The sequence below is a fragment of the Hemitrygon akajei genome, chromosome 4 (assembly GCF_048418815.1).
Source record: "Hemitrygon akajei chromosome 4, sHemAka1.3, whole genome shotgun sequence".
Taxonomy (NCBI): Eukaryota; Metazoa; Chordata; class Chondrichthyes; order Myliobatiformes; family Dasyatidae; genus Hemitrygon; species Hemitrygon akajei.
In genome coordinates, this window is record NC_133127.1 from 144,528,419 (window position 1) to 144,555,861 (window position 27,443).

A 27,443-nucleotide genomic window follows, 5' to 3' on the forward strand; every position below is an offset into this window, starting at 1 on the left:
ATGTTCATTGCAACAGTCAGTGATCTGTCTACAAATTTGTTTCTCTAAATCCTGATGACTATAATATAGCCCCATTAAACCAGTCTACCTTTCTTATTCCTCAATTCTACCCATAAATCCTCAGTAGATGAGTTCTCCGGTCTGTCCTAACTGAGCTCCGGCATGTGACATTTTCCCTGACTAGTAATACCATCCCTCCCACCTTTAATTCCTCCCACTCTACCACATCTAAACACTGGCACTCTGGTTCCCATTCCCCTGCAACTCTAGTTTAAACCACCCCCCTAACCCCCGCCTGCCTATGTAGCACTAGCAAACTTTCTGCTAGGATATTAGTCTCTCTCTGGTTTAGGTGCAAACTGTCTTTTCTGTACAGGTCCCATCTTCCCTGGAAGAGAGCCCAATGATCCAAAAAAGCCCTCCCACCTTTACCAACTCCTAGGCCAAGTGTTAAAACTGTATGATCTTCCTACTTCTGGCCTTACTAGCACATGGCATGGGTAGCAATCCTGAGATCACAACCCGAGAGTTCCCATCTTTTATCTTAGCATCTAACTCCTTAAATTCACTTTGCACTTATTTGCACCTCTGGGGTCATTCTGGTAGCAGTTGACATTGCACCTCAAGCCAATGTCAAGCAGGCTTTAGATGATCTGAGTAATGGGATCAACATGCACGAAACAGCGCACCCTAAAGCCTTCACCATAGTTTTAAGAGATTTTAACCAGGCCAGTCTAAAAAAATCACTAAGCAACTACCATCAACAGATTACTTGCAATACCAGAGGAAACAACACACTGGACCATTGCTACACCACCATCAAGAATGCCTACCGTGCTATTCCACGCCCTCACTTCAGGAAGTCTGATCACCTAGCTGTATTTCTGCTTCTTTATTTTAGACAGAGACTGAAGACTGCTGCACCAGCAGTGAGGACCAAGAAGGTTTGGATAAGGGATGCACAGGAGCACCTACAGGACTGCTTTGAATCGATGGACTGGACTGTATTCAGGGATTCATCTTTGAATCTGGATGAGTATGCTGCAGTTGTCACCGACTTCATTAAAACCTGTGTGGATGAGTGTGTGCCCACAAAGACTTGCTGTACATTCCCAAACCAAAAGCCTTGGATGAACCAGGAGGTATGTCGTCTGCTGAAGGCTAGATCTGTGGCATTCAAGTCTGGCGACCCAGACCTGCACCAGAAAACCAGGTATGATTTGCAGAGGACTATTTCAAGGGCGAAGAGGCAATTTCAAATGAGGTTGGAGGTGATATCAGATGCACGGCAACTCTGGCAGGGTCTGCAAGACATTACTTCCTACAAAGCAAAACCCAATAGTCTGAATGGCAGTGATGCTACACTACCAGATGAACTCAATGTCTTCTATGCACTCTTTTAAAGGGAGAACATAACTACAGCTGTGAAGATCCCTGCTGCACCTGATGACCCTGTGATCTCTGTCCCAGAGGCTGATGTTAGACTCTTTAAAGAGAGTAAACCCTTACAAGACAGAAGGTCCCGATGGAGTACCTGGTAAGGCTCTGAAAACCTGTGCCAACCAACTAGTGGGAGTATTCAAGGATATTTTCAACCTCTCACTGCTACAGACAGAAGTTCCCACTTGCTTCAAAAAGGCAACAGTTATACCAGTGCCTAAGAAGAATAATGTGGGCTGCCTTAATGACTATTGCTCCTTAGCACTCACAGCAACAGTGATGAAATGCTTTGAGAGGTTGGTTATGACTAGACTGAACTCCTGCCTCAGCAAGGACCTGGACCCACTGCAATTTGCCTATCGCCACAATAGGTCAATGGCAGACGCAATCTCAATGGCTCTCCACACGGCTTTAGACCACCTGGACAACACAAACACCTATGTCAGGATGCTGTTCATTGACAATAGCTCAGCGTTTAATACCATCATTCTCACAATCCTGATTGAGAAGTTGCAGAACCTGGGCTTCTGTATCTCCCTCTACAATCAGATCCTCAACTTCCTAACCAGAAAACCACAGTGATAACATACCCTCCTCGTTGACGATCAACACTGGTGCACCTCAGGGGTGTGTGCTTAGCCCACTGCTCTACTCTGTCTATACACGTGACTGTGTGGCTAGGCATAGCTTAAATACCATCTATAAATTTGCTAACAATACAACCATTGTTGGTAGAATCTCAGGTGGTGACGGGAGGGTGTACAGGAGTGAGATATGCCAGCTAGTGGAGTGTTGTTGCAGCAACAATCTGGCACTCAAAGTCCGTAAGACTAAAGAGATGATTGTGGACTTCAGGAAGGGTAAGACGAAGGAGTACATACCGATCCTCATAGAGGGATCAGAAGTGGAGAGAGTGAGCAGCTTCAAGTTCCTGGGTGTCAAGATTTCTGAGGATCTAACCTGGTCCCAACATATCAATGTAGTTTTACAGAAGGCATGGCAGCGGCTATACTTTATTCAGAGTTTGTAGAGATTTGGCATGTCATCAAATACACTCAAAAACTTCTATAGTTGTATCGTGAAGAGCATTCTGACAGGCTGCATCACTCTCTGGTATGGAGGGGCTACTGCACAGGACCGAAAGAAGCTGCAGAAGGTTGTATATCTAGTCAGCTCCATCTTGGGCACTAGCCTACAAAGTACCCAGGACATCTTTAGGGAGCAGTGTCTCAGAAAGGCAGCATCCATTATTAAGGTCCTCCAGCACCCAGGGCATGCCCTTTTCTCACTGTTACCATCAGGTAGGAGATACAGAAGCCTGAAGGCACACACTCAGTGATTCAGGGACAGCTTCTTCCCTTCTGCCATCCGATTCCTAAATGGACATTGAAGCTTTGGACACTACCTCACTTTTTAAAAATATACAGTATTTCTGGTTTTGCACAATTTTTAATCTATTCTATATATGTAATTGATTTACCTGTTTATTTGTTATTATGATGTTCCGTTTTATTTATTTATTTTCTCTCTCTGCTAGATTATGTATGGCATTGAACTGCTGCTGCTAAGTTAACAAATTTCACGTCACATGCCAGTGATAATAAACCTGATTCTGATTAACTATGTCATTGGTACCTACATGGACCATGACCTTTAGCTGTTCACCCTCCCACTTAAGAAAGCTAAGGATTCTATCCAAGATGTCCTGACCCTGGCACCTGGAAGGCAACATACCATCTGGGAATCTCATTCTCATCCGCAGAACCTCCTTTTTCTCCCCCTCAACAAATCTCCCATCACCAGAGCTCACTTCTTCTCTCCCCTTCACTTCTGAGCCAGAGCCAGACTCAGTGACAGAGACCTGACTGCTGTGACTTCCCTCTGCTAGATCATCCAGCCTAACAGTATCCAAAGTGGTATACCTGTTCTTGAGGGGGATGGCCACAGGGGTACACCTGTTCACAGGGCAAACACCTTTCACCCTCCTGACTGTCATCCATTTAAAGTTTCATCACATTTTTAATGTTAACTTTCTCTGTATTTGTCTTAAAATTGTAATTTACTGTCAGTATTCCTTATTTAAAATGAAAGAAAAATGTGGGCTGGGTATATGACCCTTAAAGGAGTACACACAATACTTCTGTTTGATATCCTGTGAATGGCATTCAAATGACCATTAGTTGATTAACAAATCAGAATTACTGACTTAGGCTACATCTACACTAGACTGGATAATTTTGAAAACACCAGTTTTGATTAAACATGGCGTCCACACTATGCGTTTTTGAAAATATCTCTGTCCACATTGAAATGGAGATTTGGGCGAATCTCCTCCTACTGAGCATGCGCAGGACACATCTAACGAAAACAAGCGACATGTTTGGTGTCGAATCTCACCATGAAAGTGCGCATTTGTGTAGTTACAGACTAGAAAAACTTAAAACGACAGACAGCTGTTGGGTCTTGCGCAGGAGAACTTAAAAGTAAAAAAAAAACAAATACTGGAGTGTACGGAGGCAACTGACAGGGAGTTCACGGACAGATTGACCCGGCTGATGATGAATATTGAAAAACTGACTAACTCTGTTGCATTAACAAAGCACCTTGTTAAATGTATAAAACATGTCTGCATCAGTGTTATATTTTACTTCCATACAATGTTACATTAGGCTGTTACACATCTATTGTCAGAGAAGTACTTGCATAAATGGGTAAACCACCTTCATACGAGTAAGGACAGAAAACAGGGGAAAGTGAGTATACTTATTTATTCAGTAAGTTATGGGTCAAAGTATTTGGTGAGCACATTTCTAATTCTTCTGGCGTCAGTCTCGTTGCCGTCTGTTCTGAAATTGTTAGGTTGCATTCAGGAAAACAATGAAATAGCGCGCTGCCGTCTGATAGCGTTTTCAGATTTCTCCGGTTACCCTGTCCACACTGATCAGGCCAATCCAGCGTTTTCAAAATTACACACCCTGGACAGCGTTTCTGAAAAGCTCCGGTTTCAGGGGACGAAAACACTGTTTTAGTGTGGACAGAGGGTAAAAACGAAGAGAAAAAGCTTTGGTAACGGATTTATCTGGTGTAGTGTGGGCGTAGCCTAAAATTCACTGTTAAATTAATTATACAAAATATATTCTCTGACTTCATGAAAAGATAAATATTTGCTAATTTCAAGCAGTTGTGCTGTGTGCCGTATGTAGAGCTGTGACTATATAAAGGATAGTGATCATGGTAATGTGAGCCCTGCATGTAGAGTTTGTCATATATATGACAGTGGAAGCAATTGCAGCACTTTATTCTTCCTTTTTATTTCTCATATTGGATTGATGGTAAGTGATATGATATATTGTTTAATGGTGAATATATTCTGTTATACATGGAAATGTTATTGGGAGTGGTAACTTCAAAACAAAAAGTGATTGAAAGATAGAAATGGTTGGCGAAGCAGTGCCAATCTGTTCACCTCTGACCTTCCCACCATCTGGAGTCCCAATCATTCCAGGTGAAGCAGCAATTCATTTTCACTTCAGATAACCTAGTCCACTGCATTTGGTATTCACAATGAGGCATCCTCCACATTGAGAATTGAATTCTCCAATTTCAGATAAACTTTTCTCGTTGTTTCTCATTATCGTGCTTGTGTTCCTTTCTTAACCTTTTCTCTAAAATGCTTTCCTGATGGTCATCACTCATTCCTCTTTTCACCTGATCTATTTTAACCAATCTCGATATAATCTTTTGTTCTACAACTCACTCCTCTACCAAGCTCTGCTTTGAAAACTGTAATCTGCGAACTCACCCCCTACTTCTGAAGAAAAATCATTGGTACAAAATATTACTTGGTTTCTCTTTCTACAAACACTGCTTGACTTGCTAAATTCTTCCGGCCTTTCTGCTTTTATTTCACATCCCAGCAACATCAGATATACAGTATTTGCTTTCCAAGTAGAAACTGAATTTTAATTGTATGTTCTGCTGAAGGGTCTCAGCCTAAAACGTTGACTGATTAATCCTTTCCAAAGATACTGTCTGGCCTGCTTAGTTGCTCCAACATTTTGCATGTATTACTTCTAATTTTAAAGGATTTTTTTTGTTTATATTGTATGGCTCAGAAATAAATAAGTATATTAAATGTAATTATACATCAATGAATACCATGGTATTATTCTCAAGGGATTGTCATAACTGTTTTTTTACTTAAATATTCTCCTATTGTAGGCTGGAGCTTATATTTGAATTCCTTAATGGCATGATCTGTGTTATACAGCTACAGAAATGTAACTAACACAGTACCTGCATTTCCATAACAATTTCCACATTGTCAGGATACCCTGAATCATTTCAGAAAATACTAGTTGCTTTTCAGGTAGTCACTGATATTATTTAGGAAAACCTAGCAGCCAAAAATTTGCTCTGTATGGTGCAGCAAATAGAAATTAAATAAATTACCATTTAATCTACTTTCTGATTTTAGGTCAAGGATTAATGTTAGACTGAATATTTGGAAAAATATGTACTGCACAGAACAAAGCCCCAGTTTATCATTTGACTCCAGAACCTTTGAATGTCAGAACCTCTGACATTGCACCAGTACTGAAGTTTCACCCTCAATTATGCACTCAGTTCTCTGGAGAGTCTTGAAGTCACAGCATTTCTTCCTCTTTCAGTGCTTTCACTGAGTCAAGGGTGATGTGCAATAAACCACAATGTGCATTTTCTTCTCCTAAAGACGGATTGAAATCACGCTATTGAACATACATGGCTTCAAAATACCTATGAATGTCACTTTCCAAGGGATTTAGTATCTGCCCCTCCACCTCATTCCACTCCATCTTCTGTCATTTTCCTCATTCTTCAACTTTGCTCCTCATCTCATTCTTTCAGTTATTTATCCTACCCTCTCGTTATATTTTTCTCTGCTCTGTTCTCTTGAAAAGTCATTAAATTAAAACAAAATAACCTCCAACATGCTATTCCACAATGATGTTGTGACAAGAAACCGAACAAGGGGTTTGTTTTTTGTTAGACTTTTTGTGTGTGGCTTATGTAAGTTTGTAACTACAAAACACTTTTCGATGAAGTTTTGGCTGGGGCTTTAACATTCATCTTTTTCCAATGAACTTGTTGCAGTGAGGTAAAACTGATTACAAGTTGCAAAGCTTGAATTTTCAAGAACTATGGCTGTTCTTTTTATTTTTCTAACCAGTAAGATCATTAAGCGTTCTTGCATAGTCTAGTAACCACATGTCCAGAGTAGTCATTGGGACTAATGGCCATTTCCTTCTATTTATCTGCTTTCATTCTCCTGTGCTTTTCCTTTTATTAGACGGCATCCCAATATTTAAGTTCGGACAGTTGCCTAGCCCCTGTCCTCTTCCATATTCTAGAAAAGAGGAAATTGGTTTGGTTCAACCAAAATTACATTTAATTTTGTGGTTGAACTAATGTGCTGAAGATTTTTTTTACAGCAAGCTGAAACTTTCTATATCTAAACCCCAAATATGTTAGCACTTGCAGAAAAGAGTTTTCAACCCTTGGAACTTCCCTGAGGTAGTCAAACCATACTGAACTAAATGAATGCAATTATGAAGTCTTACCTGGAGTGCAGTCCACAGTTTTGGTTCTCTTATTTAAGAAAATATATTATAGCATTGGAGGTAGCTTAATATAAAATTTACTAGGGTAATTTCTGGATGAGAGGGTTGTCCTATTATGGCTAAAGTACTTAGATCAATATTCTCTGGTTTAGAAGAATGAAGGGTAATTGTTTTGAAGCACATAAGAACTTTAGCGGGCATGAGAGTTTAGACAGTACAATATTTCCAATAACACGAAAATTATGCATGAGGAGATGTAGTTTTAAATAACCAGCTTTAACACTGTAACTGAAATTCTTAGGAAGGTCCAATGATGGGGGAGGGTTGAGACAGGAAATGAGGGCTTTGGGGAACTGGCACATTGGTGATGCTGAAGCTCAGCTGTAATCACATTGTACAGCAGGACAGGGTTGGGGCTGAGTGTCCTTCTGCTCCCATTTTCTTATGTTCTTGCAACAAAACATTAATCTCAGAGGCTGAAATGGGAAGAAATTATTCTGCTGTCCACACATGAAGTGAGACCTTCCAAGCTTGTCTTGCTATCAAAGGGAAATGAATCGAGATGGGAAATGAATGGGCATGTAGATATTAAGAAAGAGGATGTGCTGGAGCTTTTGGAAAGCATCAAGTTGGATACGTTGCCGGGACCGGATGAGATGTACCCCAGGCTAATGTGAGAGGTGAGGGAGGAGATTGCTGAGCCTCTGGCGATGATCTTTGTATCATCAATGGGGTCGGGAGAGATTCCGGAGGATTGGAGGGTTGCAGATGTTGTTCCTTTATTCAAGAAAGGGAGTAGGGATAGCCTAGGAAATTATAGACCAGTGAGTCTTACCTCAGTTGTTGGTAAGTTGATGGAGAAGATCCTGAAAGGCAGGATTTATGAACATTTGGAGAGGTATAATAAGATTAGGAATAGTCAGCATTGCTTTGTCAAGGGCAGGTCGTGCCTTACGAGCCTGATTGAATTTTTTGGGGATGTGACCAAACATATTGATGAAGGAAGAGAAGTAGATGTAGCGTATATGGATTTCAGCAAGGAATTTGATAAGGTACCCTATGCAAGGCTCATTGAGAAAGTAAGGAGGCATGGGATCCAAGGGGACATTGCTTTGTGGATCCAGAACTGGCTTTCCCACAGAAGGCAAAGAGTGGTTGTAGACGGGTCATATTCTGCATGGAGGTCGGTGACCAGCGGTGTGCCTCAGGGATCTGTTCTGGGACCCTTACTCTTCGTGATTTTTATAAGTGACCTGGATGAGGAAGTGGAGGGATGGGTTTGCTGATGACTAAGGTTAGAGGTGTTGTGGATAGTGTAGAGGGCTGTCAGAGGTTACAGCAGGACATTGATAGGATGCAAAACTGGGCTGAGAAGTGGCAGATGGAGTTCATCCCAGATAAGTGTGAAGTGGTTCATTTTGGTAGGTCAAATATCATGGCAGAATATAGTATTAATGGTAAGATGCTTGACTTGTGAAGGATCAGAGGGATCTTGGGGGTCTGAGTCCATGGGACGCTTGAAGCAGCTGCGCAGGTTGACGCTGTGGTTAAGAAGGCATACAGTGCATTGGCCTTCATTAATCGTGGAATTGAATTTAGGAGCCGAGAGTTAATGTTGCAGCTGTATAGGACCCTGGTCAGACCCCACTTGGAGTACTGTGCTCAGTTCTGGTCGCCTCACTACAGGAAGGATGTGGAAACCATAGAAAGAGTGCAGAGGAGATTTACAAGGATGTTGCCTGGACTGGGGAGCATGCCTTATGAAAACAGGTGACCCGATAGAGGTGTTTAAGCTGCTGGGGAGTAGGTACAGAGGGGAAGTCAGGGGTACGTTTTTTTACGCAGAAAGTGGTGAGTGCATGGAATGGGCTGCCGGCAACGGTGGTGAAGGCGGATACGATAGGGTCTTTTAAGAGGCTTTTCGATAGGTACATGGAGCTTAGAAAAATAGAGGGCTATAGGGAAGTCTTGTAATTTCTAAGGGAGGGTCATGTTTAGCACAACTTTGTGGGCCGAAGGGCCTGTATTGTGCTGTAGGGTTTCTATGAGATATCTTGCTCTGTGGGGTTATTTAATAATCCATTCATAAACAATATGTGTATCACAGGGCCCAGGAAGAGTTGAGCTGTATTTCATTTTCAGATAGGGTATATTGTTTAACAATGTTCAAAGATCGTAAAGGCAATGGGACCAAATGCCAGCTGATCAGTGTCATATATCTCGGCTTCTTTCTCTCTATACTGAATGACTGTGTGTTTACAAGTTCCTTTGTTATTTTGTTTCTCTAACTATCTTCATTAATCTATTGCCTTCATCACAGCTTATTGCCATGGTAATCCTGTGCACTCTAAGGCAGCATTTCACTCTGTCCTGTCCACACCTTCTCCATCTCACTCCAATTTAAAACATTGTTTCTTCTCTTTCCCAATCTCATGGAAGGTCTTCAATTGAAATGTTAACACTGGCCTTCCTTCCACAGAAAGAAAAAAACTACCTGTTCTGCTGAATGTTTCCAGCATCGGTGGTTTTTGTCGTGATGGTCACAGCTGTTCTGTTGTTAGATAGTTTGGTGTTTGGGTTCTGGTTTACATGACGTTTCTTTGGTGTCACCAGCTGGAAAGCAAGTGTCAAAGTGAACAGTGGAAAGGTCATCAATTATTACCACCTCTGGCCTCTGATCAGTGCTGTGCCACAGGCATCAGTGTTGGGTACACTAATACCATCTACATTAATGATTTGGATGACAATGTTGTTAACATGGTTGGTAATTTTGTGGGTCATACCAAAATTGGTGGTGTTGTGGGACACTGAAGATGATCTAGAATTACAATAGAACTTAGATGAAATGGCAAACTGGACCAAGGGATGGCAGATTGAATTTAACTCAGACAAGCATGAGTTATTGCATTTTAGTAAGTTAAATAAGAACAGGATTACACATTTGAAGGTTAGGCCCTGTACAGTGTTGTAGAATGGATAGACCAAGGGATTCAGGTACATAGTCTCCTGGAAGTGGATACATGGCAAGGAGGCAAAAGTAGGCTTTTGTCTTCATTGGTCAAGGTACTGACTACAGGAGTGGCCCATAAATAAATCAACAGAACGAAGACCATCATCCTCGACCTCGAGGGATAGCCGCGACAACGACAGGAGTGGGTACATCATGTTGCAGTTGTACGAATTGTTGGTAAGTCCACACGGAGCATTGTGCATGGTTCTGGTTGCCCAGCCGGCAAAAGATTTATGAGGATGTTACCAATACTGGAGGACTTGAATTACACTGAGAGACTGGATAAGCTGGAACATTTTTAGGGTTTATAGGAGACTTAAGGTGACTTTACATGGGTAGAAAAAATCATGAGTGTGCAGGTAAGATGTCTGCCTACGGTCTTTTTTCCCAACTTAAGGGTCTTAAGCTAGACAATATAGATTTAAGGTGAGAGGAAAAAGGGACCTGAGGGGCATTTTTTTCCTCAGCAGAGGGTGGTGGATATATGGAATGAATTGCCAGTGGAAAATGAAGAAAGTACCATTACATTGTTTAAAGTACATCTGGACTATTACATGAACAGACACAGTTCAGAAAGATATGGGTCAAATGCAGGCAATTGGCTGGTATAGATGTGTGGGGCTGAATGGCCAACTTCCATGTTTTACAACTGAGTCTAAAACAATGGTATTCTGAGAAATTAGTTTAGTAATTATATGGCCACAAGCACCCAACACCAGCAAACTGTAGGCTGTTGGGTCAAATCATTATGTACACAGAACCTTGAAGACTTGGGTATTGTTATTTTATATTCAAAGGCATAGGTTTTTGATCCACGGACACAAGTCTAATTCTCCACTATAGATGGACTATCTAAATTCAAGAAATTAAATAAATTTGAAACAAAAATCTTTTCAGTAGTAATGGTGATCATAAAATGATTAGTCTGTTGTAGAGATTGGCTTGATTTGTTGAGTAACTGTGTACATGAACCATACATACCTTAAGGTAACCGATACAATTTGATACTGAACTAGGTAAACTCAGATGAAGGGCAATTGGGATGCAAAATGAAATGAGTATGGGCAATTCTAATCAAATACCCAATAAAAGTGAGCCCAGATTTTTTTTAAATCTCCAAAATGAAAACAAATTTCAAATCATTTATCAATCCCACTCAGGATTATAGCAATATCTTCACTTCTGTAAAAGGATCCTTTCCAGAAAAGGTACAATTCACAGCTTGGATGTCGGACAATTTTATTTCAGTTTGAAAATGTATATGATAAACATGGCACATCGTTCAATTCCAAAGAATTATAATTGTTATTTTAAACATCACAGAAATATGTGAATATAAATGCCCTTTGGTACCTTCTACTTGGGGCTGTTGCATTTCACTCCCCAGCTTTGAGAATGCTTCCTTCCAATGTAACCTAAAGGTGTGATGGCCCTAGGGAACGTACTGAGGAGAACCACTGAGGAAATTCATTGGACAATGTAGAAGATAACTCTGTTCTTCCCAGAGCAGAGGAGGTTAAGAGGGAGGTATAATTGAGGTACGTACATAAAATAATGAGTGATTATAGAGGAGTATTCTACTGGAAAATTTTCCCAATATTACTCACTTACTTCACGCCTACTGGTGTTTAGGATAGCAATGCAGGTCCTCCATCAGTGTTCAGGGCTTCCTTCATTGTGCCAGTAGCTTCCTCGGTGAAAACTTCTGGCAGTCAAACAAGTCCCGGATGGAGACTCAGGAATACACTTATAAAACACAGTTATAGAAGGGTTCTTCATTGGTGTTACCATAATGGTTTTGTTTGACCAGAAAGGGCTGTTAGCACTGAGCTGAACTCCTGAACCTGGAGCCCCAGTGGACCACACTTAGTGTGCCCTCTACCTTTTGACCTGTTTGGCATGGGTGAGCCTACCAAGAGCCAAAGCATAAAGCCCTGACTCCAGCCAGCATAACTCTCCGGGTCATTGAGGCATGCAAGCCTCCAAACCAGGGCAAGGTTGTGGTCCTCTTGGAGTTTTCGCACTATAAGGAACATAAAGCTTGAGGATATGGATTTAAAGTAAAGAGGATTAGAGTGGATCTGATCGTCCTAACCCAGAAGTCGCAAGTACCTGGAATTCACTGCCAGAGAGAGTGTTTGAAGCTCGGTCTTTTGCGTAAAAAGTGTTCTGCAAGTCTGATACTGATCTGCAATTTATGCATTATACTTTCATTTAAATTAACAGATATTCAATAAAGCTTTTAAGAAGTGTCTGGTTAACCATTTGCTAAACACAAGATGCTGGAAATCTTGAGCAGCACAAAGTACGGGAGGAATTCAGTCAGTTAGGCAGCATCTATGAAGGGGAATGATCAGTCGACACTTCCAGGACCTCATGAACGATTAGTTCCTCCAGCACTTCGGAGCACCATTTGAATCATTTAGGCACACAAGGGATAGAGCAAACATTGGGAAGTGGGATTTATACCGAGGGTCACACACAAAATGCTGGAGGAACTCAGCAGGTCAGGCAGCCGCTATGGAAAACAATACAGTCGACCATTTGAGCTGAGACCCTGGTCTGGGCCCGAAAGGTCGACTATACTCTTTTGCAAACATGCTGCCTGGCCTGCTGAGCTCCTCCAGCAGCTGAGTGTTGCATGGATTTCCAGCATCTGCAGGTTTTCTCTCGTTATTTTTTTTGATACAGAAGGTGCTTGCATGGACGAATGGGGCCGAAAGGCCTACTTCCATGCTCTACGATTCTGTCAGAGCGTGAAGTTAGCCCACTTAGCACTTTATATGGTGTTCCTGCAATTTTGTACGTATATAACTGCCCAAAGGGCTTCGCAAACATGGATACACTTTTAAAAATAAGCAGTTGCCCTTTTACCGTTTATTACCAGTGGTTCATTTCTGTTAACTGGTGTTTCACTGCAGGTCCTTGTAGGTTGTCTTCCTCCGCGGGTCTTGTTTACGTTATCACAAATTCTAACACAGTACTGATTTCATTTAAGGAGAAATAGATTTACTTTGTGTCATCGATAAATTAGACATTTTTGGTGGGCATATATTGCATTTGAAAAGCATCGTGTTTTAACTATTTTCTCCGTGGACAGTGCCAGAAATTTTATCACCTCTTCGGATTTCATTCAAAAACCGAGAGTGACATGAAGCAATTCGTTTCTTTTATACCGTGATCAACTGCTGGAAAACAGAACCGTTTACTGAAAAGCTGGTTTTCACTAGATATTTCCTTCTTGTCAACTTCGCAGTTTAAGATTAATCACTATCACGAATAACACATTTATCCTACTAAAGAACCGTAAAGTTGGCTTAATGTAAGACCAAACAAATACAACACACTACTTACATCTGGAGGCAACTCTACGCCGAACTTGTGGTATACAATGCCTGTATCTGTGAGATAAACGATTCTATCGGTCTTATTTCAGAATTTCAAAATAACTTTAACATAAGTTGCGTAAAAACTGTTCTGCAAGTCTGATACTGATCTGCAATTTATGCATTATACTTTTATTTAAATTAACAGATATTCAATAAAAATGCGCACGCCTATTAAGAAAAATGCGTTGAATGTTTAGTTAATGATTCGCTGCATTTGCTTGTAACGATTCAAGCCACAATTGCCATTTCCACAAGTTTTACCGTGCATGAGGTTTTAAACGTCTTCTAAGATTTGTCTTCATTGGCGATTTCAGTGTGTAGTCTTCAGTTAACACTGTCACAAAACATATCACAATGCACCCATTGACATGAGCGAGATATTTACGGAACGTTATCCTGTGGGTATATTTTATTTCCCTTTAGTCTTATTCCCGCTCTGGTCAAATGCACAGCTTTGTTAAATTCATAAATGTTGACATTAAATTAACAATGTGAATATGGCATGTATCGTAAAGTTTGCCAAACTCTTGTTCCAGTCATGACCACACCCCTCTATGAATATGAAAAAAAACCTTTTTGTCTGGGTTCGCGAAAAGCCTCCCTCAGCGATGTTGCAGGGGTGGGGAACAGCTATAATCATGTTACCCAGAAGCCAAAAGCTTGCGTGTTTTCCGCTGGTGTTTGACGCGTTGCACGAGTACCTCAGCGCGTGGACGGAGCACGCGCACGCGCTCGACCCTCGCCTTTGTTTGCAGAAACTTAAACGCGTGAAACGTTCTGGCGGACGAAGCAAAATAACAATAGCATCAGCGGGCTTGCGCCTTGTGTCCCGACGGCTGCGCGCTTCCGGGCCGCTGCCCAGACTGCAGACAGCGGCGCAGCAGGCGGGCCGCGCGGTACATGCCGCACCCTGACTCGCGGCTCCGGCTCCGGCTCCGGCTCCGGCTCGTTGCGCGCGAGCTCGCCGCCCGGACGCGCGCGCCCGCCCGCCCGCTCGTCCCTGTGTCCGGTCGCGTGCCTGTCGGGTCGAAGCGGCGCAGCGCGGAGACTCGCTCTCGTCCAAGTCAGTCATTCACTGAGACGCAGCTAGCGGAGCCGTTTCCTGTGTTTGTGTGGCTCAGTGAGGGAGAGCCGGGAGCAGCAGCTGTTGCCACCTGAACATGGTATAAAGGAGAGGAGAGAACTTCCCACAGCTCGTATGCATCGCTAAATGTACGAATCCTACTCGACAGGAGGGCAAAGAAAGAAGAAAATCCGCAAATTTAACGAAGATGGCGAACGACTCTCCTGCTAAAAGTCTAGTAGAGATAGATCTCTCCTCTTTGCGGGTGAGTACAGGCTTGGCTTTGAAGGAGGAATAACAGTTTCATAGAAAGACAATGTGAACTCCTTAGACGGAAGCAGCACATATATATTCGTGCTTTAAAACTTACTTGCACATAGTAGTGAGGTTGCTTTGTTAAAATTCAGCCAGTGTCAGATAATTTTTGCAGTTTGTTGGGCTTTGATAGGAAGAGCAGGAACAGTTCAGAGCTTTCTTTGTTTGTGCATGTATTGGCATGTGCATGGAAATAGGGCGCAACAGCTGCATCTCACCATCATCCGGCTAGATCAGATTTGGGATTTATACCAATAATTACATTTCGAAATTTTAAAATCTTTTTTTTAGGACCCAGCGGGCATATTTGAATTGGTTGAAGTGGTGGGAAACGGCACATACGGACAAGTCTATAAGGTTTGTTTAAACGTAATTCCTATGTCCCTTTTCATGTGCATCCGCAGATGTATATGTTCCGTCTGAGTCATATTCTGTAAAATTTGAAACTTAGATTTTGTATAGTTAAATTACATCACGATTCGCTATCTTCCCCACTTCATAATTAGCGATCATTATGATTTTATGAGCCATATCCAGACAATGGGACAAAGATAAAATTGGAGTAAGACACAAATATTGCCAATGTATAATGTGTGTTATTTCATCCTTAATTCAGTCACTACAGGATTGATTTATTGTTACATGACAGTTTGCAACAGTTTCTTAAGGCTGATTGTATGATCAACAATTGCACAAGAAATGCCTCTCATGCAGTGGTTGTTTGTGTATTAGACAAAGTGGTAGGAGACTTGGCAGAGTATGAGGAATCACTAAACTCAGCCAACTTTTCCAAAACTATAGTGGTTCTTGTTACATCCACCCTATATGTGTGTTAATCTGGACATGCTGTTAGAAATGAGCAAGTCTTTGTTGATTGTGCTTGGTTTCATCAGTTATTTTGTTCAGTTGGACCACTGCCACTGAAGATGCAGGGAGAATTGGATGGGGGCTCGTTTTTAAATGTTTCCATAACAATTTATGTAAGTAAGCAAGATTTTAGTGGGATGGTAAGTGTGATTATAAATGGAAAGTGAGATGAGAGGAAGTAGGGGTTAAAGCATTTTTTTTGTTTAATGCTAATCAGATTCACCCTGTACAAACTAATGCCAAACTACTGTGAAAAGATTTGAGTGAAAAGGTGGCTTTGTTTTGAATTTTTTGTATATTATTATGTAACAAGGTTATTTGTTCAAAACTTAGAGGGCTTTATTTTAGTTGTTTAGGCTGTCAAGGCAACTTTGTATCCAGTTCTATTCAAAGTATCTGTGAAAGATATTCACATTGAATGTTAAGTACTGGGTTGCTAAAACTTTTTTTCCCAGTTCCAAGAAAGTTTTCTGTTGCTTTGTTTGTATAGATTGTTGAATCATCATTTTTTTTTGGAGAAGAACTGGAGCAGAAGGTTTTATAGTAATCTGTTTTGTTGTGTGTTATAAATACAGTATTCTAATTCCTCCATGCTAGATGAAAGAATTATTTGTGTATATTTTACTGTTATGGTGTATTCCATGACTGTTATACCACTTTATGGTGTTTGTTTTCTTTTGCAATATTTTAGTACTTAGTCCAAATTACATAGACTTTTGGAATTTGTAGTGTTCATCTTTTTCTTAAATGATGCTTGTGACACACCTCAAGTCTGTTGTAGAAAGTTAATAAATGCAGCTGCGTGGTTTTGGGGATACTGTGAGTAAATAATAACTCATTATTTACCTTTGTTCTCCTGTACAACATGCAGAAGAAATTGCTTGCCTAAAAAAATTAATTTGCCTTTTGAAGTCGTGTACCAGAGACTTTTTTTTGTCAAATACTTGATGCCTCATGTTTGTAATATTTTAACTTGATTGCGAAGGATTTTTAGTATTGCATCGTTTTGTACCTGCATACACTGGTGTGTCAAATAACTGAGGACATCTTCTGTTAGTCTTTTTGAATTAGGTCTTCAGTATCATGGGAGCAGTTGAAGATTTTAATGCCTACTTAATAAACTGAGTACTACTGACTACATGGTATAATTGACAATTCTATATTTAGTAGACTAATGAAAAGTACTCGTATTCTAACTTTTTATTAAGGAAAAAATACATGTTGAAGAGAAAGTTGTTGATTGAATTGTTCCAACTCTGCAAGAGTATATGTTCTGCTTTCTGTGAAGGACATCTAATCCTCTATCATGAAACCTTTTTGATGTACACGTTTTCTTTATGTACGCTACCCATTTTTACAATTCAAATGCTATTGGTATTTAAGGTTGCACCATTAAGCGAATGCTACAAAAGAGACACTTGAGACATGGAAATATGGTATCTTTGTTAAAGGATATGGAGGAGGATGATGATAATTTCACAAATTCTTTTTAGTGGTTTGAGACATCATAAAATTTAATACTCCAGATTCCAAACTATATTCAGAGGGGTTAACAGGAGATGAGCGCTTAAGAAGAGATGGGCTTTGAAGCGAGAGGCGTGAGAGTTTTGGAGGTATGTCTCAGGACTTCCCAGTGAGTTTCAGATAACATGACTTTAAAAGAGGCATATTTACAAAATGTCAGTTAATAGTTGATTGATTGCTACCAATTAGCTTATTAGCCAATAAAAATCCAGTGTCAAACAGAACAGCTGTTGTTGGAGTGGGCTAGTGCATGAGTGGAGAGCTGAGGCTTTGGTGTGAAATGGAGGAATAAGTGACCCAGGCATTTTAGAGTGAATAAAGTTCTTGGATAATGCTTCAGTGAGAAGTCACAAGAGACAACAGATAAGGTTTTATTTTGTTAGTCTGTGAGTATTAACAGGATGGCATTAGGGCTGTGGAATGCACCTCCTGGGAAGTCAGGGGACCTCAGTCTCCATGGTGACAATACCTGTGGGAAGTACACCCAGCTGCAGCTCCTGACATAGCAGGTCAGGAACTGGCGGTGCAGTTGGATGTACACATAATCACACAGAAGCTGAGGGTTTCATAGATCAGAGTGTTAGGGAGGTGGTCACAGTGAAGGTACATGCATTAGACTAATGAAATAAAGGCAGCAAGTAGTCAGAGCAGGGTTCCTCTGTGGCCATTCCCCTCACAAATAAGGTATACCTCTTTGCATGTTATTGGGGGAGATGTTCATTTAGGGGTTATCAATGGTAGTCAACTCTCTGGCACTCAAGTTCAGAGGGATTTTGGTTATTGGGTCATTGGGATCTCTGGGTAGAGGTGACTTGTACAAAAGGGATGGGTTGCACTTGAACTGGAGAGGGATAAGTATCCTAGTAGGGAAGTTTACCTTTGCCACCAATGAGGGTTTCAACTAGTCTGGCTGAGGGATGGAACTCGAGAGAGTGAACTCATAATGAAAAGTACTCGTATTCTAAGTTTTTATTAAGGAAAAATACATGTTGAAGAGAAAGTTGTTGATTGAATTGTTCCAACTCTGCAAGTGGTACATACAGCAATAAGAGTCTAAGCCTAAACAATCAGGATAGCCATGTTTACAACGAAAGGTCGGATAGTATCACTCTGCTTTAAATAGCATCTACTTCACTGCACATAGTTATAACAGATTAAGTTCAAGTTTGTCATTCAACTGTACACATGTATACCCCAAACGAGACAATGTTCCTGCAGACCAAGATGCACAACACAGTACATGTAAGTCTCACATATAACACAAAAAGTAATGTTACCACAAATTAACAACAAATAAATTAGGGGCATATGTGATACAAGTTTAAAAAGTAAACATACATCATATGTGATAAGAGCTGGGTGGTGGCAGGGATTTCGGTAGTCTTGTGGCCTGGGGGAAGAAGCTGCTTCCCATTCTAACAGCTTTTGTTACGTTACCTCCTGTCTGATGGTGGGGGGAGGGTTCAAAGAGATTGTTGGATTGATGGGAGGGATCACTGACAATGCTAAAGGCCCTGTGTACGTAGCATTCCTGATAAATCTCTTCCATTCCATTAGAGATAGACCTTGGTGATCCTCTCAGCAGTCCTCCCAATTCTTTGATGGAGCTTGTGGTCAGATGCCGTGCAATCCTCATACCAGACAGTGATGTAGCTGGCCAGGATGCTCTTAATGCTCCTGTAAAAATTGGTTAAAATGGGTGGGGGAAGGAAGGACCTCACTCACTTCTGTCTTCTCAGGAAGTAGAGCCTTTGATCAAAGAGTTAGAGTTAAGGGACCAGGTGAGGTTCTGTTATGTGCTTGGTTCTCTGAGATCTCTCTATGGAGCAGCTGTATACGTGTAGTGAGGAGTGGTCAGCCTGCATCTTCCTGAAGTCCTCAATCTCTTTGGTTTTAACTACAATGAGACTCAAATAGTTGCGCTCACAGCACTTTACCAGCAGCTTTACCTCCCCCCCGTACGCTGTCTTGTCATCGTTGCTGAGACCAACCACTGTGTGTCATCAGTGAATTTGATGCTTTGGTGTGAACTGGATCTAGCAGTGCAAGATCCGAAACTGAAGGCACAGATTGCCTCTAGGGTCAGAGGTAGTGTGGTTGAGAGAAGCACAGGAATGTCAGCTCAGTGTCTCAGTACTTTAGACATGAGAAAAGAAGAGGTATTAGTGCAGGGGGTGTTGCCTTTTTGATCATGGAGGACATAATAGCAATGATTGGAGAGGATATTCTTTAGGGATCCTCTATCAAAGCCATTTAGGTAGAACTTGGAAATAGAAAAGGGATGGTCACCTCAGTGGGGCTATGTTATAGATGCTCCCAATAATCCACAGGAACTTGAGCAGATGTTGAGACATCGGTTGTGAGAATACTAGGGTAATTTTATTTGAAAATTTAATTTTCTCTATATTGACTAGGCCACCCAAAGTGCAAAGAGCCTGGATCAGGCAGAATTTTGTGTGGTGTATCCAAAGCAGATTCTTTCACACAGTATCAGGAGACATCTATTCGGGAAGGAGCAAGGCTGGAATTCCTCTTTTGGGAATGAGGAGGACCAAGTAACTGAAATGACAGTTGAGGAGCACTTGGGCTCCAGTGACTGTGATTCTGTTAGTTTTAAAATAGTTATGGAAAAATTTAGAACAGGTTCACAGGTTAAACTCCTGAACAGGAGCAACCTTGAGGGCATAGGGCAGGATCTAGCTGAGGTCGAATGGGGGAGACTGGCAAGGTTGGCAAATGGGAGGCTTTTAAGGTGGTTATATCTCGAGTCTGGGGTTGCATGTTCCTGCTAGTGTGAAGGGCAGACATGCCAACGTCAAGGAACCCTGGCTGACAAAAGATTTCGAAGCTCTGGTCAAGAAAAAAAAGCAAGTGTAAATCGTGTTTAGGCAGCTCGATACAAATAAATCCCTTGACAAACAAAAGGTTTAAGAGCAGGCTTAAGAGGGAAATCAGAAAAGTGAAAAGAGAGTTATGAGATTGATTTGGCAGGCAGAGTTAAAGATAATCCCAAGAAGTAAAAGGGTGACTGCTGGTTGGTGGCGTCCACACTGGACTTCGAGACGAGCAGTCACATGTTCAAATCTGGTCGACTCCTTGCACACTTTCCATTTGTGCAGGGTTGAGCGTTGAGCTGGCAACTTGGCTTTGTAAAAAAAAAAACCAACAGATAATTGCTAAAGAAATGGCAAGGTTGCTGCGTGATGTGCCACAAAGCATGGAAAGGGACAGCAATAACACCAAAAGGATGACTAGGGAGAGACTAGGTCTTTTCTGCAGGACATGGCTGAGATTTTTAATGTCTACTTCTCATTGGTATTTTCTCAGGGGTACAGCATTGATGCCTAAGAAATTAGGGTAATAAGTATGAGGTCTTGAATCATATCCTTGTTATGAGGAAAGAGGTGTTAGCAGCCTTGAAGTGCATTAAGATGGGTAAATCCACATGGCCTAACCAAATGCACCCTTGGACCTCAGAGGAGGTCAGGGATGGAAACACTGAAGGCTATTGTTGAGATATTTGCTTTGTTGTTAGCTTCAGGCCTAGTTCCAAAAGTCTGGATGGTGGCCAATGTTGTTCCATTATTAAGACCATGAAACATATGAGCAGAATTAGACCATTTGGCCCATTGAGTTTGCACTGCTATTTCATGGCTGATTTATTATCCCTCTCAACCCTATTCTCCGACCATCTCCCCCATAACCTTTGATGCCCTGACTAATCGAGATCCAATCAACCTCTGCTGTAAATTTGTATATCCAATGACTTGCCTTCTACAGCAGTTTGTGGCAATGAATTCCACAGATTTACCATCCTCTGTCTAAAGAAATTCCTCCTTATCTCTGTTCTAAATGGACATCCCTCTATTTGAGGCTGTGCCCACTGGTCCTAGACTTCCCCATTTTAGGAAGCATCCTCCCCACATTCAGTCTATCTAGGCCTTTCAGTATTTGATAGGTTACAGTGAGATTCCCTCTCCCATTCTTATAAACTCTAGCGAGTACAGGCCCAACACCATCAAACACACATACATTAACCCTTTCATTCTCCTCTGTACCCTTTTCAATGCCAGCAAATTTTTTAGATAAGGCACCCAAAATTGCTCACAATACTCCAAGTGTGGTCTGACCAATGCCTTGTAACGTTTGAGTATTGCATCTTGCTTTTGTATTCTGGTCCTCTTAAAATGAATGCTAACAGTGCATTTACCTTCCTTACCACTGACTCAACTTGGAAGTATGTAAGTCATTGGTGAGGCCACACTTGGACTATTGTATAGTTTTGCTCACCGTTACAGGAAAGACATTGCCAAGTTGGAGAGGGTGCAAATGAGATTTACGAGTGTGCTGCTTGGACTCAGAGCCTGTGTTATAGGTGAGATCGGCCACACTAGATATCTTTTCCTGGAGCACAGGGGTATGAAGGATGACCTCATAGGAGTTTATAAGGTAATTATCTTATGAGGGGTATTGATAAGGTGGATGGTCATAGTTCTATCTCCAGAGTTGTGGAGTCCAAAGCTAGAGGGGAGAAATTTAAACGACGCCTGAGAGGGTCTGGTGGGTACCTGGAATAAGCTGCCTGAGGAGGTGGTTGAGATAGATACAATTGCAACATTTGAGGCATTTGGGTAGGTGCTTAGAAGGTTCTGCCCTGAATGTGAACAACTGATACTAGTAGGGAAGATGCCGTGGTTAGTTTGGACCAGTTGGCCTAAGGGCCTGTTTCCAGCTGTATCTCTGAAATTGTATCTCAGTTTTGTGTGTCCATTCTTGTTAGAATAGAACAAGAGGCATGGGACTTAATGACAATGAATTACTTGTGTCATCAAAATTGTGTTCAGTTTGTGTTGTCACTGTCAGTTGCTTCAGTAACTTTTAAGTGAGTAGTGTCAGGGTTAAATTTGTTGTAGAAGGATTTATATTAAAGTAGGACATGTTTGATCTGGACGAAGGACTGAGTTCGTATGCTGGTGATGTACAGAAAGGTGGCTGTATATAATTTACATGAATGTACAAGAAGTTGGGAGGAGCATAATTCTATTGCTCTTACTGTGCACAGTAGTAGTCAAAACCAAGTGTTGTTCTTCAGGGCTTGAAGGAAGGGGATGATTTGATCATGTTGGAGACAATGGTGCAGGAATAGAGTTGATGAAAACCAAAAACATAGGTGCTGGAAATAGTAAATGCTCAATACTTAGCACAGTAAGCAGAACTGTCAAGAGATAAACAGGGTTAATGTCTCAGGTTAATGACTTTCCATCTGTACTCAGAAATCATGCATGTTTTAAATTGCAGAGGTAGGGAATGTCTGTGATACCCTAGAGACTGAGATACACACACGCTAAGTGTTACTGGCTAAGAAAGGGTGGTTAGCCTGGTTAATTATAAATGATGTATCTGGATTAGGTAGATTTAAGAGCAAATGAAGAGGTGATGGGGGTTGGGTGGGAGAGAATGTGTTGGAGAAAAAGCTGCAGTAGCTAGCTATCTGAAGTAGAAGAATGTCCAAAGTGCTCACCAATCAAATAGTATCCTGAGAGAAGAGAGCAGAGCTGGGCAGATCAAATGCAAACTGTAAAGTTTACTTTCCTGAAATGATTCAGTTTATTATTGAGCCTTAAACATAATGCCATCACAAGATGCATCTTCCTCTCCCTTCCCCATTGAGAATTCCGAAGGGACTATTCCTTCTGCAGCTGCCTGGTTCACTCTTCACTCTCCACTGGCACCACCTCATGCAGCGGCAAGTGGTGAACACTCATGGTTTTACCACTTCCTTTCCCTCCAACCAGTGGCCTAGACATTGTCATTGTAAAATAGTGATACTCTTGTTCTAATTCCAGTCTAGCATGTTGCGTTTGATCTCATATTGAAGATATTCTCTTCAATGTTAAAGAAACCAAATGTAGCTTACACGACTACGTTGAAGAACCTTTCCATTTAGTGCACTTTATTGACCCTGAACTTGTAGTTATGTTATTTTAATTCTCTATTGCGCTCTTATTTTGACCTTTTGGACTGGTCAAATGAAATCCAACACGAACTTGATAAACAGCGTCTCATCTTCTAACTCTGAACATTAGTCCTTGGGAGACATTAAGTTCAAGAGTTCTGATGAAAAGCCAAAACAAATCTCTCTACAAATGCTAGTTACATGAGATTTTCCAATCATGTTTATTTCTGTTTTCTACCAAATGCAGCATTTTGTACCTCAATTTGTGTTTTTATTCTTCCTTTTGCGTGTTCTGTAGTTGGATTAACTGCAATTAATAGGTTTTCAACCTCTTGTTCAGCTGGCATCATTACCTTTTGCATTGTATAGTTTTTCTCCCTGTCATCAATACTGTCTGTGTTTGCTCCACTCTTTCTCTGCATTTTAAAATGATTATTTTTTAATTTTTGTATTTCTATTTAGCTTTTTCTCTCTTCACTAATGCCACCTAATCCAGAGCATTTTTAAATGTTTTTGTTATTTAGTAACAGAACAGGCTTTCAGCTGTTCATTTAGCTCACGCTTCAGGCTTTACTTGCCACTGTTATTCCGTTTGTCTTGTGTAATCTGCTATTGGTAAAATGATACTTCATTTCACCCGCATCCAATTCTAATTTTTAAATACTTTGTAGAAACTAGTCGGTTTTAGTAAAAATTGGATTGTTTTTGAGCTAAGTAGGTTGTGACTTTGGTTTTGCAGATTTATAAAAAGTAATTTTCATTGTTAATATTATGAATTTTACTGGATATTTCAAGATTATTTCTCAAAGTTATTTTCCTTGTATCAATGAAGTATACGTGTGTGTGTGTGAATTTCCACTATGTTTATCGCTTCCTCATTTTATGCAAGAATAAACAGCAGAATATTTTGTAATTGGTACTAATTTGAGGTAATAAAGAATTGTGTATTCACAGGGTTGGAGATGAATAGTGTATAATGGCACCTTGGTGCAGTATAGTGCTTTGTCATCACTAGAGATGGTCTACAGGATGTGGCTGTCCTGGAATTTGATACTTCTCTCCTACTGATGGAGTTTATTACTCGTGTCTTATGGCAAGATGGTGTCAGCGACCAGTGGCAATATTTTGCAAACAGCTCACTTAACTACTAGTAGATAAATTTCTTCTGAACTATGATGGCTGCAGTCTGTAGCCTGTAATTTCCCTTTTAAGGATGCTCTTTTGAAGAGAAAATGATTTGGCCCTTTTGCAATCCTTTAGGTGGATTGAGTGAACTAGACTCTCAAAAGTATAGGTATGGCCGGGAAAGCCATTGCTGGGAGTGGACATTGAGATGGAGGATGAATTTGTGGTTGGCTCCATTCCTCTGCGCTGGTGAAGGTGTCGAGCAAGATTAAAATTGTCGAAGATGAGAGTGAAAGCGAACAGATGTTCAGTGTTGTCTGCCTTTGTTTGACTTGTCTCTCTCTGTCTCTCTGCCCCCTTGCTACTACCATTGGGCAGGAGGCTCAGGAGTCGTGGGTACCAGGTTGCCAGGTTTGGGAGCAGTTGTTGCCCTGAAGCCATTAGGCTCCTGCATGGGCTTCACTCGCCTCATCACTGACTAGGCTCTGCAGCTGTTGGCTCACTTTCTGGGACTCTGCAGTTCATGTTACATGTGTTTTTGTTTACTTTTTTAATGATTTGATCAAGGTTTCAAGGTCGAGGGTGAAGGACAAGCCAGTGTTCAGCTCAGCGAGGTTTACTCATTTCAGCACTGGACTGACTGTAGCTATGGCCTGCAACCATCGGCACTCACTCCAGCACAGAATTGTCTCCATGGCTACGGCCTGCTGTCATTGGGCTCCTGGGCCAGCTTCACTCACCTCAGCACAGAACTCTCTCCGTCATTGTGGACTCACTTTCGGGAACTCTGCAGTTAGTGGTCTGTGTTATTTGTTTACTACTTCACTGTCACCCATTGGGTGTTTGATTGTCTTTGTTGTGTGGGATTTTTTTAATGGATTGTACTGTATTTGTGTTTTGTGGTTGCTTGCAAGAAAACAAATCTCAATGTCCTATGCAGTATGCATACTTCAATAAATGTAGTTTGAATGCGAGCTCATCTGACGTGAAATTTGACACAGCTGAGTCTTGATTGAGTTTCAGCTCGCTGGGTGAATTAGGCTTTCCCATATCCTCTGTCAGTAAGATAGCCTGCAGCACATCTATCATTGCCTGCTTCTCCTCTTGAACATCTGCTTAAAATCTCATTGTACTTTTTTGTGTCCAGACTTATCTATTTTGGTGTTGTTTTACGCTACTCCTTGGAATCGACATTTCCTAAACTCGGAGCTATCCAAAAGTTTGCTGGCAGTAATATAACTTGTACCAAGTTCATACTATGATACAGTTCAGAATTTCACCTCTAATATACATCTTGGAATTTGGGTGTACCATCATTTGGTTGCAGGTATTTGAATGGTGAAGTTAGTCCTAGGTGTCTGAATTTTAATTAAACCTCCATTAAGAGTAGAAACAGATAATTTGAACAGATTAAAGTAATACGTTTAGGAGTAATTGAAAATCTGGCAAGAAGTGGTGCTGGAATGTTTACTGAATGAGTACTAACATCCTATGAATAGCCATGACTTTACCTGAATTTATTCTGAGCACCCAATGACTTTTACACCAAAATGTAAAGAATTTTTTTCAAGACCAAATTAAGTTTTACAGCAATTTCTGCCTGCCTTTGAGTTAGTTCTGCACCATCTTTCAAACTTCATTTTATCTCTAAAACATAACATCATGTGCCTGAAAGTATTCATTTTTGACTTGTGTTTGTAAGGGGGTTATAGTACAAAGTGATGAGCTTCAGTGGGAGATCATGGATGCTGAATTATCACTAATGGATAAATTTGAAGGTAATTTGCTATGAGCTGAGAATGGAATGCTATCTTGGAAATATTGAAGTGTTTGGACAACATTTTAAATCAAACTGAAATTAATATGCAGGATGTATACATTTTTTAAATTCAAAATTGGTTATGTCAAAGAGTGTGCTAATGCAGATTGTTAGCATTGTAGTTTGTTATACTGAGGTGTTGCATTTTGAAAACAAATGACTGTAAAGCAAGAGGTATTGTGATAATTTTCAGTAGCATTTCCTCTCTTGGATGCTATGTTACATATTTACAGCATTTCCTTAAGATTAGGCAACTTTGAGATGCTGCACTTCACAAAATTAATCTTACCAAAAGATAGAAGTTATAACTGAAAGAAACCTATTGGCCTAAGATTGAACAGAATACTTGAAAACAAGTAGTTCTGTAATTTTTCTCATTTGTATGGTTTTTAAAACTTTGTGGACATGTTTGTTATTCAGGGTAGCATACTCCCAATTGCACAGCACAGAAACAGGCCTGACGTATGCAAGCCAACCATGAAGTACAGATCTAGACAAGTCACATTTACCCACACTTAGCATACTGCCTTCCATTGTCTTGGTGATTCAAGTGCTTATCCAGTTGCTGCTAAAATATTGGGAGTACCTCGCTGCTCTGCCATTTCAGGCAGTGCATTCCAAACACTCACAAACACTCTCTCTGAATGGGGGAAAAGTTTCCCTCACTTTGGGGGTTTAAGTTGTTGGCAATGATATGTTGACCAAATAGGAGTGGCAATTATTAGCTCATTAAATGGCTTTTTAAGCATGCAGAAATTACTATGGAGCTAACTCTTTTCTTCAAAAACCATGTATATTTTTTTCCAATGCAACACACATAAAATGCTGGAGGAATTCGGCAGTTTTCAATATTTTGTTTACTTGTTGAATTTGCAACATAATATCTTTGAGGGATTAAAACCCAAGTGAACTGTTTGTGATGACTGCCAAGTGAGCGTAGTCCTGTTGAAAACAGCAGTATCAATTTAATGTAAGATTTGAGGGTTAGTGGTCTCCCACCCCCCTCCCCTGACTTGGTTGCTATCTTGCCATTTGGACCTACATTGAGCTTTTGCCGTTGACATGAAGGGCAGAATAAATCAACCTGCCAAACGTTAATTTTAAATTGCATTTGCTTTGTTCGTACAGTCATGTTTATTCTCCAATATGAATAGATTTTACTAATGAAGTTACCATTTTCATGCTATTTCTTTTGCAATTACATAAATAATTGATTATACTTGATAATGCTTTGTCTAAAGTGTCCAAGGCACATGAATGTTAGCAGTTTCAAACTTTAATGAATAACATATCAATGCAGGTTTCTAATATGTTGCCTTGAGCTATTTAGCACCA

At 40.8% G+C, this 27,443-nt stretch overlaps 2 protein-coding genes across 4 annotated transcripts in view; one reads left to right on the forward strand and one right to left on the reverse strand.

Annotated features, from left to right (window-relative positions):
- The window catches only part of LOC140726734 (uncharacterized), a 31,166-nt gene extending 16,655 nt beyond the window's left edge, over positions 1-14,511 (reverse strand). For 2 of the 3 annotated variants that reach the window (XM_073043507.1, XM_073043506.1), the window contains exons 1-3: positions 14,012-14,511; positions 13,405-13,451; positions 9,535-9,653 (exon numbers count right to left, since the gene is read on the reverse strand). In XM_073043507.1, coding sequence (XP_072899608.1) covers positions 9,598-9,653; positions 13,405-13,451; positions 14,012-14,511 — 603 coding nt within the window. In that variant the 3' untranslated portion in view covers positions 9,535-9,597. The remainder of the gene's footprint in view (positions 1-9,534; positions 9,654-13,404; positions 13,452-14,011) is intronic. The other variant, XM_073043508.1, reaches the window with a different exon arrangement.
- Positions 14,461-27,443, forward strand: part of LOC140726733 (mitogen-activated protein kinase kinase kinase kinase 4-like) — a 265,104-nt gene continuing 252,121 nt past the window's right edge. Inside the window, exons 1-2 of the mRNA XM_073043505.1 lie at positions 14,461-14,767; positions 15,109-15,174. Of these exons, the coding sequence (XP_072899606.1) occupies positions 14,711-14,767; positions 15,109-15,174 (123 nt within the window). The 5' untranslated portion in view covers positions 14,461-14,710. The remainder of the gene's footprint in view (positions 14,768-15,108; positions 15,175-27,443) is intronic.